The 18864-nt window shown below is 44.6% G+C and overlaps 1 protein-coding gene across 3 annotated transcripts in view; it reads left to right on the top strand.

The window, feature by feature from the left end:
• The window catches only part of LOC124015318 (E3 ubiquitin-protein ligase SMURF2-like), a 69765-nt gene that overhangs the window by 21017 nt on the left and 29884 nt on the right, over positions 1-18864 (top strand). For 2 of the 3 annotated variants that reach the window (XM_046330482.1, XM_046330480.1), the window contains exons 2-4: positions 9602-9640; positions 12307-12454; positions 16914-17047. In XM_046330482.1, the coding sequence (XP_046186438.1) occupies positions 9602-9640; positions 12307-12454; positions 16914-17047 (321 nt within the window). The remainder of the gene's footprint in view (positions 1-9601; positions 9641-12306; positions 12455-16913; positions 17048-18864) is intronic. The other variant, XM_046330483.1, reaches the window with a different exon arrangement.

Raw genomic sequence — 18864 nt, 5'->3', positions numbered from 1 at the left:
GTTGCACTGCAACCGTCTGTCTCCAAGAAAACAATATTTAAGAATAAAATAATATTCTAATGTAAATTGATTTGTTACTTTGCCTTTTAAGTTTGGCTAGGCTGCATCTTACTGTACTTAGCCAAGCTTATAGGCTATTCATATTGCTGCAATGTTTCATGCTATAAAATCGCTAAATCCGCGCTCCAAAGTAGAAGACTTCTTAGCCATAGTGTATTGACCGTGCTAATTTACTATCGACATAAATTCGCACACTAGCTTCTATAAATGTTGTAATTTAGCATGGCAGTATAGAGAACTGAGGGACGGAAATGCAAGTTTGCGATTCATGTGGGAAACAATGTTGTGTTGCCAGTATTTAATCCCCCCTTTTAGATTTTTTTTTTGTGGGTAGATCAGCTTTAATATTGCAGATTGTGGCTTCATCAATGTAAGCCTCTGCATCATCTCCAATCCATTTTTGTGTGTGTGTGAATTTCTATCCTTCTTCAATGCATTTGAGCCAATCAGATGTTGTGACAACGAGGGGTGGTATACAGAAGAAAGCCCTATTTGGTAAAATACCAAGCCCATATTAACGAAGGAAAGAAATTCCACAAAATAACTTTTAACCAGGCCCACCTGTTAATTGAAATGCATTCCAGGTGACTACCTCATGAAGCTGGTTGAGAGAATGCCATGAGTGTGCAAAGCTCTCATCAAGGCAAAGGGTGACTATTTTGAAGAATCTCAAATATAAAATATATGTTGATTTGTTTAACACTTGTTGGGTTACTGCATGATGCCATTTGTGTATTTCATAGTTTTGATGTCTTTACTATTTTTCTACAATGTTGAAAATAGTAAAAATAAATACCCTTGAATGAGTAGGTGTGTCCAAACTTACTGTAGATTTTCCAACTGCTGTTTCACAAAAGTTCTATACGTATATTTTTTACGGTCACATTTTCACTAAGAGTTTTTTTCTAAGAGTTTTATTGATCGGTTGACTATGACTTTTCTAATCACCCAGCAGTGCTATTTGCAAGGTTAGCTCCAGATAAATTGGCAATTTCTTTCAGCCATTCCTGAACCTGCGACCAAAAACTAGCTAGATATGTACAGTACCAAAACAAATGATCTAATCATTGTCTCTTCGCAGCAAAATCTGCAAAGCTGGAATGGTTGTATCCCCCATATATAGAACATTTTATTGGTTGCAAGAATTTTGTATAATTGAAATTGAAAAACTAAGTTGACAGTCTTTCTTAAACAATATCCTTTTCTTTGGTAGTTTGAAAGGACAATCCTCTAAAACCTTCACTAAAACACGTTCTACTTGTCCATCAAGATGCAGACTATGTCAATATGGTGCCATTTTCGCTCAATGTCAGCCCTCTGTGGACAGACACTGTATGGGATTACGTTTGGCAGTCTCTAGTCACACCTAGAGCTAGAGGATGTAAAATGGCAAAGCCAATAGGCCTACATGAACTGGACTGAAATTAATACCTGTCAATGATCTATTTTGGGGGGGGCAGGTAGCCTAGTGGTTAGAGCATTGGACCAGTAACCGAAAGGTTGCTAGATCGAATCCCCGAGCTGACAGGGTAAAAATCTGTCGTTCTTTCCCTGAACAAGGCAGTTAACCCACTGTTCCTAGGCCGTCATTGTAAATAAGAATTTGCTCTTAACTGACTTTCCTTGTTAATAAATAGGTAAGAAAATTGCCTACAAGCAGAGTTTTGTTAGCATGAATAATTTAGAAAGCATGCATTCGGCATAAAAATAACCTCCTGAATCGGATGATGGGATTTAAGAATGCTGACTGCAGGGATGAAGTTACTTCAATTACAATAAGCTTTGGTTTGAGGCTCTACTATCTAAGCATTGCTCTTCCAACAATAAGGCATCTTTGGAGGCTGATCGGCCCTTTCGCTTACAATCACTGCAATTCCTTCTCAGTCCGCCAGCAATTGTATTCTAACATGAACAAATGGACCTGAAAATGGCCTAGTTGACTGTGGGAGACTTGCTCAGTCACACAATCTCCACCAGCTACCTACCAGGCAGCCACAAACCTTCGGCTCAGGGTGGTTTAGCCCGGTATGGTTTCATCATACCGTAATCCCGATTTTAAGAGGCCTGGGGTGATTGTAGTTAGTCCCCTCATTGGACTCACTTATCCCGATTTCATCATGTTGAACAACAGATGTCCTGCAAGGCTATTTGAACATTATTCCATTGTGCAGTGTGGATGTGTTTTAAATAATTTTTTTAGTAGGCTTATTGCAACATATGGTCCCCACTCGACTTCACAAAGCTAATAGTGAGGTACACTGTCAGCAAAGAGACAGAGGGAGAATTTCTGTCCTGTTTCTGCCAGAGGGACATTTTTATTTATTTATTTATTTAGTCATATTTTTGTGTTCAGGACATTCCGGAAAAACTCTTGGCTCTATAATGACCCTTAGCCCTGGATGAAGGGTAAATGTCCACAGTGACGTGGCCCTCCGGTATAACTCCTAAGGGAGACACAATGGAGGGGAGAGGAGCTCTGAGTTGACCTCTGTGGTGGATGGTGATGACTCCGTGTCTGGACAGTCCATTGATTGGCCACCGTCTCTTGCCTCTTCACCCTCAGTTGGAAGATAAAGTTGTTGACCTTTACTGGTTTGGCTAGGAGGTAGGCCTAGTCAAACATGTGCAAACGTTATGGTGGTTGAACATATGGTTTGGGAGTCTTGAACATGTAGCATGTGCAATATTCTTCTTTAGGCCATGATTTATTCATCCATTCGTAGGCCAAGTTCTTGTAAGGATATGATACATGATCTTAGCTACTAGTACCTATTTAGGCCAAAAGTGCAGAAAAGGATTAGATACATTTAAGCACACACAGGAGCAGTAAAGACAAAGCCGATTTATGGTCCGGCATCTGCAGTGGCCATACAGCATTTACAGTGATGCAGCTTCCGCAGAAGTCAGAGCATTCATACTTATTGAGATTCTTTGAGCAGAGCGGAGTGTGTCATACGCATCCAACACATTTGGTCTGCACCACTTGTAGTGATTCAGGACTAATCTCGGTAGCCAGCCAATACCTTACTACTTCTAAGACGTTGGAGTCGGTTTCCCAGTGCTTGACATAGCTCAGCCAATATAGTGTGAAGTAAAAAGGTGGTACCATTTTCCCACCTGCAACTCTACTTCAAGCCTTCATATATATCTTTTTGCTTTACGAGCTTGTCCCGCAACTGCCTCCTCTTCTTGTGGCAAGCATCCGTTTCCATAGATGCGGTAACACACACTGTCAATGGAACTCGACCAAAACATTGGAAATGCCATGGAAATGCGCGAGGGAAAGATTCTGAATCTCTTCATTGCCCCCAAGCAAGATTAGCCTGCATTTAGGCTATTTTTTTGTGTATTTCACACTGCATTAGTTAAAAATGACTACCACCACCAATTTCTGTATGCTAGCTATGCTACCAGCTTTTACGAACGGGAGTTAGCATATAGCAGTCTAAACCTTACAGGGAGGGGACAACTTTATATATATTTTTTCACCGAAAACAGACAAATATATCCAAATCCGACTTTAGTAACCACATTGGGGTTCTGTTAAAATACATCAATCATGACAGATTTGACAGATATCCACTTTGTTGTGTGCGCCAATTTGGCGTCCTATCCTCCACGGTTTGCATTCCATTGACTTCTTTACCGCATTTCTCCCCATTTTTACCTCTTTCCAAGAGTTCAAAGAATCCCTAAACGAGGTGTCCTAAAGATGTTTTATATTTGCGAACGTGTTCTGATAGCCTTTTGTCAAAGTTCTACATGTTTGATGTGAAGGAAGTTTCAAAGGAAGTGAGTTTGTGTTTATACAGGAGGTACCGCCCCGAACTACTGTCAACCAATCATATCAATGCTGAGCTATACGGAGCCCTCCACATTGTTGCAAAATTTGGGAGGCGCACGGCATCGACCGACAGAGCTCGATATGGCCTCCGGAGGCTCCGCAATTGCATCACACCCTCGGTACGGAGCCTCCGCGCTGCATTTCCGGATCAAGCATAAATCACGTTTTAGGAGTGACCATCTACAGCAGGGTTTCCCAACCCTCTCCTTGGGGCCCTCCCAGACCTTTCAAATGTTTGTTTAACCCTAAAATGGCACACCTGGTTTAATTAGTCAAAGGCTTGATAAGTTGACTAATTGAATCGAGTGTGACAGTTTCTAGGGTTAAAACAAAAATGTGAAGGAGAGGGTTGGGAAATCCTGATATTTAGGGTATCCCCTTCAGAAAAGGCAGGTTCTGTGTTTACAAGAGGCTCCACTGATCCTTGTTTCCCATGTCAACATCAGAGAACGCTTGGTCCTCAGGCTGGGCTGAGAAGTGGTCACCTCAGTTTCCCAAACTCAGTCCAAGGGATGCTAATTTTTTGCCCTAGCACTACACAGCTGATTCAAATAATCAACTAATCGTCAAGCTTTGATTTGAGTCAGCTGTGTAGTGCTAGGGCAAAAACCAAAACGAGAACTGAGTTTGGGAAACGCTGCTTTAACCCATGGAAGCTGCAGCCTATTCTGTCATTGTAAAATACATAGCTGCCTACCTAATGCTGAATTGAAATAATGTTGATTTAATTTCTTCAAATAAAATCAAAAGTAGTAGGCCTGTAGGCTACTGTACTGGAAGGTTGTCATCTTGATATTTCCCAGCCCCAATCACGTGATTTAATTCTGTATCCCCACTCATTATCCAAAAGTGTTTCCTATGAAGTCAATCGCTGATATTGCTTCCCAGAAAACGTAACCCATCCCGGGTTGAAAAGTTAATCTGAACTGAGGAATTGGGGATGACTTATTTTCGGGGGTGAAAAGTTCACCAGTTTATTAATAATGCAGCATGTTGGTGTGAATGAGACTCAACAGACAGCTGTCTGGGGAGTTGGTTTTAAAGACCGTGTGAGGGCTACTTCCCCTCCTATCTAGACGCTTCCATAATATCTTTGCATGTTAGATACTTATTCTGTCTGAGTGTAGCTTCACCCAGAGAGGTCAAATGGAGTTTGAGGCTTGAAGTCCCTCACAGCACGGCTCTCATGAGGGTGGTCCGTAGTGCCATATGTTATGTAGGCCTTCACACTTTTATAAGAGGTGTGTGTAGACACACACTTACACATTCAAGATCTCCCGTTGGCATGCACGGTTGCTTTCAGAGGCATGGAAGTACACACCTTGACACCCTATGAGGGCCCAACTCGGCAGGGTGCCACAAAAACTAAACTTGGTGTTTACGCCTTGAAGATATACAGGCCTCTTTGAAGGCTGAACTTCAACATTCATCTGAATTAACGTTGTAGACAAGAATGGCGTCTGCTGTCTCCCATTTAGAATTGAAATGGTATCCATATTTGATGAGAAGCCGCTCACATCAGAGACATTTTTGAATTTTGGCGTTTTCTTTCACTCGACTTCTCACATAACATCCCCCTCATCCTGTGAGTGCCTCCATTCATTGGAAGCTTTGTGGCCAATTCTGCCCGGTAACAGTGCATCTGGGAGGTCAATGATGTGGTGATTGGTGAAAGAGGCTTTTATTTTAGCATGGTCAGACATTGGAGCAGGGTGCAGGTAATCCACTTTTCCCCATTAGCATTAGGGTAACATGAGATCTACAGGTACCGACTTTACTACGGTGTGCTGAATGGAAGGGTTTAAGGTTGGTCAAGTCTCTATGGGTTGGTCAAGTCTCCATGGGTTACTACCTCCCCTGGAGGTCACTGTGACATGTCCCACTGAGATTTAACTCAGAGTAATCCTAACCTTAACCAGGTCATAATCCTAACCTTAACCAGGTCATAATCCTAACCGTAACCAGGTCATAATCCTAACCTTAACCAGGTCATAATCCTAACCGTAACCAGGTCATAATCCTAACCATAACCAGGTCATAATCCTAACTTTAACCAGGTCATAATCCTAACCTTAACATTACGGGAATTAACAAATATCTTATCCTGTATCAGTGGTTAGGGGCACCCTAAGGATCTGGCCATCCAGCCTGTCACTAACCTTACAATGACTGATGAATTCACTCAGTCTAAGCTATTTAAATTTGATTTTTTAGCAATTTGACTGTGAAATTCGTGGGATTTTGTGTTCCTTAGAATCAGCTTTTGACAGCATGTTGCTAGCGTTTAGAATCACAAATCAATTTTCAGTATATAAGCCTACACTTGCTTTAGCCAAGACTCCGACCTCTTATGATGCTCGTTTTCTCCTCATTTCATCCTGACGACATGTCCATTTGGTCCCTGCAGGATCAGTTTAGTCTGTCTTATGTTCTTGGCTCATAGCCAAACTGTCGGCTCTAACAGTGTAATTTCCCCTGACGAGCTGATTGGTCGTCTTCACGGTGTCATTTGGTTTGTGTCGTGATTGTCTGTGTCATGATGTTGTGATTCTGTTCGATTGGCTGTGTAATTTTGGTCGCTGTCCTGGTCTCCGGATTAAACGGGCGCGATTTGAGCCGTAACTTCCTTGCTTTGTGCTTACTGTGTAATTCTCCTAGTATTTTGGTGGCTGTCTTTTCCTCCCTTGACATTCTTGTGTGTAATCAATTTTCACGTTGTCTCCGTGACGTGTGCATGTGTGTTGTCTGGCCCGGCAGCCTGTCTGTTGGGGACTGGTAAGCGTGACAGTGTGTGTGTGTGTGTGTGTGACAGACTGGTTTTTCCTGGCAGTATCATGACTCTGTCGGTGCTTAGTGTGCTTCTCCCCAGCCTCCATACATAACTCCATGGTGAGACTGCTTCGTTCCACTACCCACCCTGCTATTCCTTTTCCTCTTTCCCAAAACAGACAGAATCACACAAACCACCAACTTTCTGACCTCATCCAGAACTTGTGTGCGTCTGCCATACATTTTATAGCACTCTTCCTCCATGACAGCCTGTGTATGAAACTGGCAGACATTTGAAAGATAGTGTACAGTACCTAAGAGAATGCAGGCAAGTCTGTGTTATGGCTATAAGTCTCTCTCAGGATCCTGTCTCTGGCTCGTGTGTGTCTCAGAGTGTTCGTGTGTGCGTGTGTGTTGCGGTATGGGAATGGAAAGTGCCCCATCACCTGCTCCCTACTCCTCACCCTGCATAAATAATGACCGTTGAGTCTGTGGGGCGTTGAAATGTGTGTGTCGTGACAGACACTGCAGACATTGAGTGAGTGCATACTCCAGCTTTGAGTAATGAGGTGGGCTTTGAGAGTAGTGCATTCCCCGGGACCACGCGGCTGTGTAAAGGATACACCCCCCCCCCCCCCCCCCAGTCTATGTCCTCCCAGCGCCTGCAAGGGAAAATACCTTTCCTGTCACTTGTCAGTATGGGGAGCATTTTAGTTACGCTAATTTAGGTTGGCAAATTTTGTACGTGTGTAGTCTTGGCATAGGTTTTTGGTGTTGGATACCAGACATGTTGGATACCATGATGGTAATTTCCCTTTTGGGATGAATAAAGTACCATCTCGCACGTCATCTCTGTCGGGTAGACTGTTACATTTCACCTGTCACTTTGCGGGCATAGGAGAGTAGCCTAGACACTGCGACACAGCAGTTCTATGACGGAAGGAGACCCAGACACCCCTCATCTCCTCTCTTCTCCCCTCTGTTTTGTGTCCTCACATTCTCCAGGGTCATCCATCTATCTGTCTGGGTCAGACTTTGGCCCAGATTCATCCAGGCTCGCGGTGAGTTATGTCGTCATGGAGGTCAGACTCCTAGACAACACTGGGGCTGCTACAGCCTTACCTCATCGATCTCTTCCCCCCCTCCATTGCTCTACTGTTCTACCCCTAATGTCCCCCAATCAGCACCAGTGGTCTTGACGAGACCGACCAACTGGGTCCAGAAACATCTCCTTGGAATGTCTTTCCACTCCTCTGGCTAATGTGTAGGGGCCTGGCTGGGTAGTAGCCTGCTATCTGTCTGCTGGGTGGGGATGGGGTGGATAGAACTAAGTGTAGTGTGTGTGTGTATCCAGATTGTCATACCTTCATACTGAGTTATTCTGTAATATTCACACGGAACACAAGGGGTGCTGTTTTCAAACCCCACTGATACTCTGTAATCCAAAGGTTATCAAAGCTAACAAGTAAATGTAAAATCCCATAGAAAATGCTAATGAGTGCATTGCCAATATTTTGTTTAGGTCAGAAACTGTACTATTACAAGTAACTCCAAAATGCTACTCACAGTTTGCTGCAAGCACAAAACAAATATTTCCCAGCAAGACTCTTGATCCACAAAGGTATTCTTCTCTTCTGTTGTTAGCTCTGAAGAAGCTAACCACTTGGCTAACTAGCTACTAAATTAGCAAACCAAATGAACAACCGCAGAGCATTTGGCACATATTAGACAGTTAACCTAATAGTTATAAGATATCTAGCTGGCACACCTGGCGCATGTTGCAGAACAGTGAATGACTCACAAGGCTCCGGTCTCTTGTCATTGTGCTTGTAAACAAACACCATGTGGACTGGGGACCACCTGTAAGCTTCATAATGTGACAAGTGAAATGAAGAACGTAATGTTCTTTATCTCCTAACATATTGCACAATTTGACTGCAGGTATTTTACTTATGTAGCTACAAATTTTAAAACGTATTGAAAAACTTAAAAGAAATTGTTTCAACGGTATTGGAAAACATCCTGTGGCTTTTTCCAAATACCCCAGTATACGGTATACACGGTATACCACCCAACCCTACTGAGTTCTATTGCTACCTAAAAGAACTTGGCAGTCCTAGGAAGACATTCCATAACTCTGGCCCAAATTGTCTCACCTGGACCCCATTACACCAGGAGAGAGATTTACAGAGATGGTAGAGAGAACTGTGTACGTGAGCGAGAGAGAGCTCGACATAGTGCTCCTGCAACTCATCTTTTCTTCTCTTCTGGAAGCCATTGTGTGTTGGCTCTTGGCTGTGATGCTTACCTCAGGGACTCACTCCGTATTGGAAAGAATGCTTGTCTGCTCAATATTTTACAAGGGAAGCCTCTCTAACCACTCTCTCGGCTAGCCCGTAATGGGCGGACAGACTGACAGACAACAGGGGTTACCCAGGGCAACCATGAAGACGACTAACTAGAGCCAAGCCAGAAATCCTCCAATAATTGAGCTGTTAAATGTTTTGAGGGAGCACCACCCAAAAGTGAGGTTATCGCAAAAGGGGACTGGGATTCTGAGCAGGAATCCAAGGCACTGGCGCGGATCATATTCCAAGCTGAAGTTGGTTCTCATTTCATAATATCTGTCGGACTTCAAATACCTGGAGTGAAGGATTGAAATGGACTGTAGCTTAGACTATTTGTGTAGGCCTAAACTGGACTTTGCCTTCTCATATAGGTCTAACAGTGCCCCTATTTGACCCACATGCTGTCTCTTGTGCTTTTGGTTGTTTTATTTAATATGTAAGCTCATAGGGTTCCCCCCCCCCCCCCCCCCCCCCCCACAAGCTGCTGTGTGTTGTATTGAGAATTCACTAATATTGCTCTTCCGTTGTAGCACACCGATCATTTTACTCATCTAACGTTTCTTCTTCTCTTCCCTTCCAGTGCTGTGTGCGAAGAACTTGTCAAAGAAAGACTTCTTCCGTGAGTAGTAACCCATTTTTTTTGTTTTTTTTGCATCAGTGCTATTTCTGTCCTGCCCCCCCCGCCCCGTGCATTGGGATGGGATTGTCAGCTAGCTGGCTGGCTGGCTTTGAAGCCTTCTGTAGATGGAGTCCCATAGGAGCTCAATCTGCCTGCAGTATTGGCTGACGAATACAGATAGAACACATGATGCACATCGACGCTTGTCCCCAATGCTATCCAATGAGGTGGAAGAGCATCGGTGATGAGCTAGTAATGCCTGACGCATGCTGTTATGACCAACACGGATGAGCCATTTGAATGTAGTTTTAATGTTACTCAGTCATTAGGCAGACTGTGAAAGACCACCGGTCGTTAAGTAAGAGACAGGAACTTCACAGTTATCTTCACATTGGCTTTATGCCAGAGGGTCTGGTGTAGTTTTATATAATGGCGAGACGGAGATACTCACCACAAATAAATACCTCTGATGGGACACAAAGCACAGGCACATCCCCTTCAAAGGCTAATTATCATAGTGTGTGGTTTTGATTAAAAAAAAACTGAATTGGAGCATTTTTTAGGCTATACAGTTGCACATCTCCCTTGAGACCGTGTATTGGATTACTGTGGGCTTTAAGGCATAGTTTCCTGTAAATGACACACACAAAAACACACACACACACACACACCTGCAGAGGGAAGTCCCTGCTTCCTCTGCCAGTATGGCATTGAGGTGAATGTGACTCAACAAGTTTGACCTGTGGGAGGTATCATTGCCTGGAGCCACACACACACACACACACACACTCCTAACTATAGTAACTATGGAGCACAGTCAGTGTGTGTGCGTACCAAGTTTCCGTTAGGACAATTTGGCGCCGAACAACGTGACGTGTAACATTTTTAATTTCCCGGACATCCGTATGCATTGGATGCGTAACTCCGTTAGGGTGTCTACCCACGGTGCTCAAAATCACATTTGGATTATTGTCATTCATCTTAACAGATTGGAAAGGGCCTGTAAAGGTTGTAATAAAGTAGAACAATGTTCTTATACCAACATGACAGGTTTTTATTGAAAAGCAAAACATTACCCGTTGTGTATTCAGCCCTGCTATAAATCATCAAAAAATATAATTAAAAAAATATTTAAATATTTAGTGTAGAAAAACAAGTCTCCTACATAGCAAAACACAAATTCAAAATATCATATTCATATTCATGCGAACGACCTGACCTATAGGCTATTTTTATGAACACTTTTAATTAATAAATAGCAAAACACAGCTGTTTTCAAATACAATCTAGTCTTTCTAATTTAATTAAGTAAGCCTAATAACTAACAAAATATGGCTGTCTACGAACACCAGGGCCGGCCGTTCATGACTACAAACGATCCAGCTTTTTGTAGCAGGTTAGGAGAATTTTACGTAGCAAGTTAGGAAAATTAGGTTACGGCTAGGAAAGAGTTAGGGTTGGCTAAAATACAAAACAATTCAACTTTTTATGTTAATTTGACAAAAGCTGGATCCCTTCTTGTCATGACTGGGCCGGCCCGCACCCTTCCCCATTCCTGCTGTTATTCAGCACCTCATCAGTGGGGGGCCGAGTGTCTCCTCGCCAGGCGCTGCAGTACCAGGCTCTCCTCCAGAGGGCGTCCTCCTCCCGTCCGATAAACGTCCAGGGGTCAGGCCATCGAGCTGGGCTCGCTCTCGATGCCAGAGTCGGAGATGACGGAAGGGGAGCGGTTTAGGGTCTTGGAGCCACAAAATTGAGGAATTTTAAAGCTGATGTTGAACAATCAAAATCTATATGCAAATAGACATTAAGGCTTGTTCATTGCGAGGTGGGATATGTTGATCGTGTGTGCATGTGTGCGTGTGCGCGTGTGTACCGTCCCTTATCAGATTTTCAAAGACTAATTGGCTGCCGTGGAACGACATGCTTCGGAGCTGCTTGCTCAACTACAACTACACACAATATTTGCTATATATAATCTAAATGAATAAGTGAAATAAAGGTCCATTGACATTGAATGTTTTGTATGCCACCTTATGACTCAGTTTCTATTGAACTGTACTCAAATACAACAGCTATCATTTTGACGCGCACATACATATCCTCCATTTTGGCTCCAATTTCAGCTATGAGCTATAAAAAATAGTCTGTCTCTCTCTCTCTCTCTTATATATATATATATATATATATATAAAAACTCCAAGTAATTTATTGGGTTCAATCACCAACGTTTCGGCATCACCCTGAAGAAGGCACAGCAGTGCCGAAGCGTTGATTTACCCAATTTACTGGGAGTTTATATATAGAGTTGTGCGGCTCTATCTTTATAGCTTATAGTTTATTCACTGTTAGTCAGCACCTCTACTTAAAATACTTTTCTCTGGGTGTGCGCCAGCTCATGTTTGTATCAGATTTCAGCTAGAACATATCTTCATGTTAATTAATATTATTATGTGAATTTATCTGTCTGATGATAGTCATTTGTTTCAATGCCATCAGCTTGTGAATACAGTTACCTCAACTCATTCAGGCATACACCCTCCATTTTGTCTCCAATTGCAACATAAAATCTCCATTTCATATAAACATTTATTTTCCATGCTAGATAAATGAACCATACTGTGAATGTAGTTCCATTGACTCCATTGTTTCTATGCCATCCACAGTTGTGAATACAATCCTCCATTTTGGCTCCTCCTCCACAGGGCTGCCTGACCCCTTTGCCAAAGTGGTGGTGGACGGCTCGGGGCAATGCCACTCCACAGACACCGTAAGAAACACGCTGGACCCCAAGTGGAACCAACATTACGACCTGTAAGTCAGCAGGGAAGTCTCTAGACTGGGGGACCACCTTAGACCAATAAACCCTTGTTTCACCATGTCTTTCTAGTTCCAGTTTGCCTCAGCAATTTATCCTTTCTGATCTACAATAATGCCTAGTACGCAGTAGAAGCATAACCTCGTCCCCAGGGAGAACGTCTGGTGTGTGAGACTAAGAAAGTAAGGGACTAGGGTCTGGATTTGGTGAAACTCGCTGTCAACTCCTGAAGAAGCCACTTCCTAAAATGGATGCCAAAGAACCACAGACATTTGTTAGCACATTCTTGTTGTCTATGGTTTTCAACATTGTCACACTGTTCTGGTTTCATTGACTAAGCTGTGGCGTCTCCGATCTCCATGCGCTGCTATGATAAGCGTGCGAGGAATGCAGCAGGTTACCCTCCCTTCCCGTGCTAATGTGCAGGAACACCCACCATAAACCATTTGAGGCCTTTTGACTGGGCTGCTGCACGCTCACTCTAAGGCTAGTCCGAAATGGCACCCTATTTCCTATGTAGTGCACTACTTTTGACCAAGTAGTGCACAATATAGTGAAGAGGGTGCCATTTGACGCAACTCTAGTCTAACCATTGGGACTGTCCGAATGAAATGAGCCATGTGTTGTGAATGTTGAGCAGCAAGCTTTACGTGCTCTTCTTGGGAATAATCGCCACAGGACCCAAAGGACCTACTGGCAGTGAGTTACAGGAGGGGGAAGAGAGGGATGTAGAGGGCGGGAGAAGAGGAGAGAAAGCTAGACATGGGGAGAGACAGGTGTGTGTGTTACAAAAAACATTGGGAAACTATGCAGAGATGTGGGTGTCTTGGCACCAAAACACTATGCACAGATTGAATAATACAGGGAATGTGGGTTACATCATCAATTAGGTCCCCAAGAAAGACAATGAAAAATGTCATTAAGTTGGGCACTGCAGCGGGAAGACCTATTTGCTAGCTTTGCGCGCAGATGTCTCTGTCAGTCTCTCGCTGTGTGTTTGCATGCTTGTGTGTGTGCTTACACACCTGTTCCCCCCCCCCACCCACCCCATGCTTGTCTTCAAACGCTCTCCTCTCCACTGGTCCCGAGGGAGTCTCCCCTGCCAGTGACCCCAGGGCTCTGTCACAGGAAATGGCTGACATGCCAAGAACCACAGCCACAGATGGAGCCTTCAGCCTCAGCCTGTCGGCTGGCAGGTTGCCACTGCTCTCCACACCTCCCTCTTCCACACCAGGCCAAGCTAAGTGCTCAGCACACAGGCAACCCAGCGGCCCACTCTCTGTGGGTCTGCTACTGTAGTGTAGTCTACCCCCCCCCCCTCTGGACTACAGACCGTTACAGCAGAATACATTCATCATTCGCCCTGCATGTGCATATTCATGGAAGGGACTGTACTGGTGTACGAAATACACCAATCCAATGCCTTTAGTTTGAAATGCATTGGGTAGAGGGTATGAGTGTACACTTTCAAGAAATAGGACACAGTCAAGGAGTGTGTTACATACAACCACTAGTGCTTGTGTACTGGAAAACTCAGCCTGAGCATTGTCGGTGCAGGTTTCACTAATACAGTCAGTGAGTTTGCAATTATTGCGTAACTTATGTAGCTATACGTTTGCAGACAGAGGCCATTAAACCCGAAAAGAGAGAGCAGTCAAAACATGTATAAGTTCAGACCGTGTTTGGAGCTTGAGGAGCATACATTCTGCCCCGTTCTGTTTTCATATTCGCTGCGTCAGCGCCTGCAGCAGGGCAGGCTGCATTAGAGCGCCAGGTCATGTGGCTCCCAATGGGATGCTAACGGGATGCTAATGTGATGCTAATGCACTGTATATCCCTTAGGCAAGCTAGAGACGTCATGAATAGTGAAGGCGTTGTTTTAGAGCACAAGGCCCGTAAGCGCTCTCGCTGCCCTCTGTAGGAACCAATCTGGGTGTAGACGTGACCCATTTTAGCTTCATACGGTATGTTAGAGCCCTTGATCAGTTTTATACAGTAGGTGGTATCTCATATTTCTATAGAGAAAGCCAATTGATATGACAGACGGTTGCGTTTTCAGAGGCCTTGATTGGTGGCCTTTTCTCACTGCACCAACCACGCTATCCTCCTCACCAGACTCCTCCCTGGTTCCCTAATCACTCGTCCCTCTCGGCCCAGGAAACCCAGAGCAGGTGGCCGGCCGTGCTGTCATATCCCAGAAGGCAGAGTTGCTCTCGCCAGTCGTCAAGGGAGGAAGTGTGACCGTGTCGTCTGCCAGTCTGTCTGGGCCGTTGATTAGTCTAGATGTCTATATCTAGCCTCATTACTTTTAACCCAGTCTGAGCTGTCAGACCGGCATGACTGGGCACCCACTGGCATTACTAGATGTCTCCCATTGTGCCACCCCAGCTCACCAGTCACCATTAGTCACAAACCAGTAAATTGGCTAACTTGTTGCGTCATCAGCCTATAAACTGATCTTAGGCCAGTGTTGAGTGTTCCATCCTAATGGTTGAGGTAAGGTAGAGTAAACTGATCCTAGATCTGTGACACTTACAATGAAAATCTCTTCAGACTAGCTAGACTGAGGCTCAAAAAGTAATACTTACCTCATACTGTGGTGTGATCATATAGCTATACTTAGCCATATGCACGGACAAGTGGGTTTGGGTCTCTCTCTCGCTCTCTCTCTCTGTGGTTTTTTTCTCCTCCTTAATTTGCTGCGGTAAGCACTGTTCTAATCACCGGCTCTACCTGCAAAGCCAGACTGCACATGGTTCCACATGCGTGTGTGCACGCACCTGTGTGTGAACGTGTGTTTATGACTGTGTGTGTGTACACGTGTGTCTTCCTCAAGTCATTTTGACTGGGGAAATTGTGTTTACCTGTCCTCATTTTCAAAGCCTCAGACGCTAGGTCACTGTCTGGTCTGCTTTCTCATTTCCCCTTAAACGCAGCCTCGGTTTGCAACACACACACACTCCAAATCATGTTGTTGGCCCATACATTACCACCACAGTGTAGAGGTGGAGTAACTTGGCTAAGTTTGAAGCCTTTATCCGGATCTAGATCAGACAGCAGGCGGAAATTTCAAACCACAATGCAAGGCTTTTAATATGAGAAAGAAAAACCCCAGCTTAGATTAAAGTTTTATTTCATTTCTGTCCGTCTCTCCTTTTAAAGACGGAACAATGCAAAAAGACATACGCCTCTATGGAAGCATTTATTATGTCCACAGACATCAGTTGCCAGTGATATTAGTATCAGATATTTGAGCAGGCTTGTCTTTTGACAAAAGGAGACACTGTGAGGTGAGCAGATGTGAAAACTGACTAGACGACCTCTTCCCTCTCCCTATAACAGTATGGGCCATGTGCATTTTCTACGTGCGCTCTGGGAAACCCTTCTCCTGGAAATCTTTCTCTTCATGATATATATGTACCCATGGAAGAGGGCTGAGTTGGGAAAGCTGTAATTAGACCAGTCGGTGTGTGTGTGTGTTACTGTAAGTGCTGTCTGTCTGGGGGACTGTGGTGCAGTAGAGAGAGGGGAGACTAAGGGTTCTCCTGTCTGATTCATGATGACTAGGCTGACCTTATAGCCAGACAAGCAGCTTCATCATCGTGGACAGTTAGCACACTGTAATCAGAGTCACTTAGACCTCAGAACCCCATCCGTACATTCTGTGATGTGACGTTGTGTACACACTTGTTTCTTTAGTAGGTCATCCTCTTCGGTGTGTATGACATGTACGTCTCTCCCTTCCAGTTCTCTGCTGCCAATGACTGGAACGAATTGCAAAAATCCCTGAAGCTAGAGACTGATATTTCCCTCACTAACTTTAAACATCAGCTATCTGAGCAGCTAACCGATCGCTGCAGCTGTACATAGCCCATCTGTAAATAGCCCACCCAATCTACCTACCTCATCCCCATATTGTTTTTATTTACTTTTCTGCTCTTTTGCACACCAGTATTTCTACTTGCACATCACCATCTGCTCATTTATCACTCCAGTGTTAATTGGCTAAATTGTAATTACTTTGCTACTATGGCCTATTTATTGCCTTGCCTCCTCACTCCATTTGCACACACTGTACATTCTTTTTTTTCTATTGCGTTATTCACTTGTTTATTCCATGTGTAACTCTGTGTTGTTATTTGTGTCACACTGCTTTGGTTTATCTTGGCCAGGTCGCAGTTGTAAATGAGAACTTGTTCTCAACTAGCCGACCTGGTGAAATAAAATAAAAAATGATTAAAAAAATAGCTTCGCTCTTACCCTGGGATAATGACTCAGCACTCCAAAAGCACAGTGATGAGACGGACAGAGCCACTCAGTGTTGTAAGCGATGCATAAATGATGCATATAGCTCGCTCACATTCTCTCACTCACTCTCTCACATCAGTTGGTCTGATGTCGTGTATTTGGTGACACATTAAAGGTAATGTGTCACTCTCTCTTTGCCCTCCACAGGTACATTGGGAAGTCTGACTCCATCACCATCAGTGTGTGGAACCACAAGAAGATTCACAAGAAGCAGGGGGCCGGCTTCCTGGGCTGTGTACGCCTTCTCTCCAACGCCATCAACCGCCTCAAAGACACCGGCTGTAAGTGTGTGTGTGCGTGTGCGCGTTCAAGCATGTATTAGAGCAATCATTTATTTTTGCCCGTGCACTTTTTGAGCAAAAGTCAATGTGTACGTGTGTGTGTGTCTGGAGGTGGTCTCAGTATGGTGTGAGACAGCACAAAAAAAAACTCCCAACGATTACTCAAACCCAGACACACATTCCCCCCTCTATTCATCATTATTCCACTCCTATTACGCAACGCATGATTTGATTTATAGACCACATCAAAGACAAGACAGGCTTCTGTCCTGCCCCACTGCCTAGAAGGCCCTATTACACACACACGCACCTGCCATTAAACCCTATTGATTGACGACCATCTGGGAGGGCTGGCACTGTCGCTGCCCCGCTCTGCTCGCTCCCTCTCTGGGTATCAGGTGCCAGTCTGGCTGGCTAGGGCCCGGAGCATGTTGGCGCTGCCTGGCCTGGTGAGACGGACGCCATCGAGAGCGGGATAGGGGGCTCCTGGGAGTTGGGAGTCTCGCCCACGCCTGGCGCTGCCAGCTCAAACACACTCCCCGGGGTTTCCACCTCTGTAGCGTGAAGGGAAACACACACACACACGTCCTGCTGTCTCTTCAGACACAGACTTAACTGTATGTGAAGTAGACGTGCCGTCTCCCTTTTCTACTCTTGCAGTGACTGCTTCATTATGAGTACTTACTGGAAAGTCTCTTTCCTCTGTTTACCTGGCTTGTTAGCTGCTAGATGCTGCGTTCAGACTGGGTCCCATCCCGACTGATAGCATTAGCAGTGAACAACCGTAGGTATAGAGCATTTCTCTTTTCGGCCAAGCTATAACAGTTAAAGATGCTAGCTAGGCTGTTAAACAAGCTGGCTCCACTTACAGTATAGGCCTACATCATAGCATAGGCAATATCTGTACATCTAACTTCCCTACCTTCCTCACCCTCCGTCTATAGTATATATGTATATCTATCTATACCACTCAGCGGTTTTCTCCCTAAGTGTCTTCGAATTGGAGCCATAACTGGCTGTGACAATGAGAGTCCTCTAGAAATTGTCAGTCAGACAGTGTGGCACTGAAGCCAGTCAGTATGGGTAGATGCTGCTGATGTGGACAACAAGGGAGACAGGCTGTCGCAAGCCCCCCCCGCCTGTCTGTGGTCCAGACACCACATTCTCTAGGGGCCTCTTCTTCTGCTGCCGCGCCATTTCCTAACAGTCTGGCCCGGTACAGCTCTACAACTTCCTGTAAATGACTGTAGGATCACACATGCACACTGACACAAACCTCTGAGCCCTTTGTATAGAATATATACATGGATCAGTCACTTTAGTATCGTCTATGCACTGTCTGGGTGGCAAGACTTGTATACAGAGAGACGTATACTGTTGATACACTGGTAATTAAGCCTACGTATGTTGTGTAGACCGTGTCCTGTCTTTGTGGTCGTTTTGGTTCCCGTACCCTTTGTATTCCCCCGCTCTTTCCTTTCGTCTGAGCCTACCCCACCCCCCACCCCCTCCGCACCTCAGATGTTTGCAGGGCCAGGATCCAGTTTCACTTAGTCTCCTTTTTTCTTTTCTTTTTTTCCTCCTGAAAGCTGCTTACTATTCCAACCTTGTAACCCCTAGACCGTCCCTGTTTAGTCTGGACACGTATCCGGAACAGATCCTCAGTGCTGTCTGTCAGGAAGACACCGGGGAGCGGATAGTCTCACTACACCCCCCCCCCTCACTTTCTGCTCCCCCAGACCAAAGAGTTAGCTAATAGGACCTGACATATATGTCTAGGATGTTTTAGGATGAGTAGAGGGAGATCAGCTGTGGCT

Source organism: Oncorhynchus gorbuscha, linkage group LG26 (assembly GCF_021184085.1).
Source record: "Oncorhynchus gorbuscha isolate QuinsamMale2020 ecotype Even-year linkage group LG26, OgorEven_v1.0, whole genome shotgun sequence".
Taxonomy (NCBI): Eukaryota; Metazoa; Chordata; class Actinopteri; order Salmoniformes; family Salmonidae; genus Oncorhynchus; species Oncorhynchus gorbuscha.
Note: the sequence above shows the minus strand (reverse complement) of the source record. Positions and strands in the feature narration are given on the sequence as shown.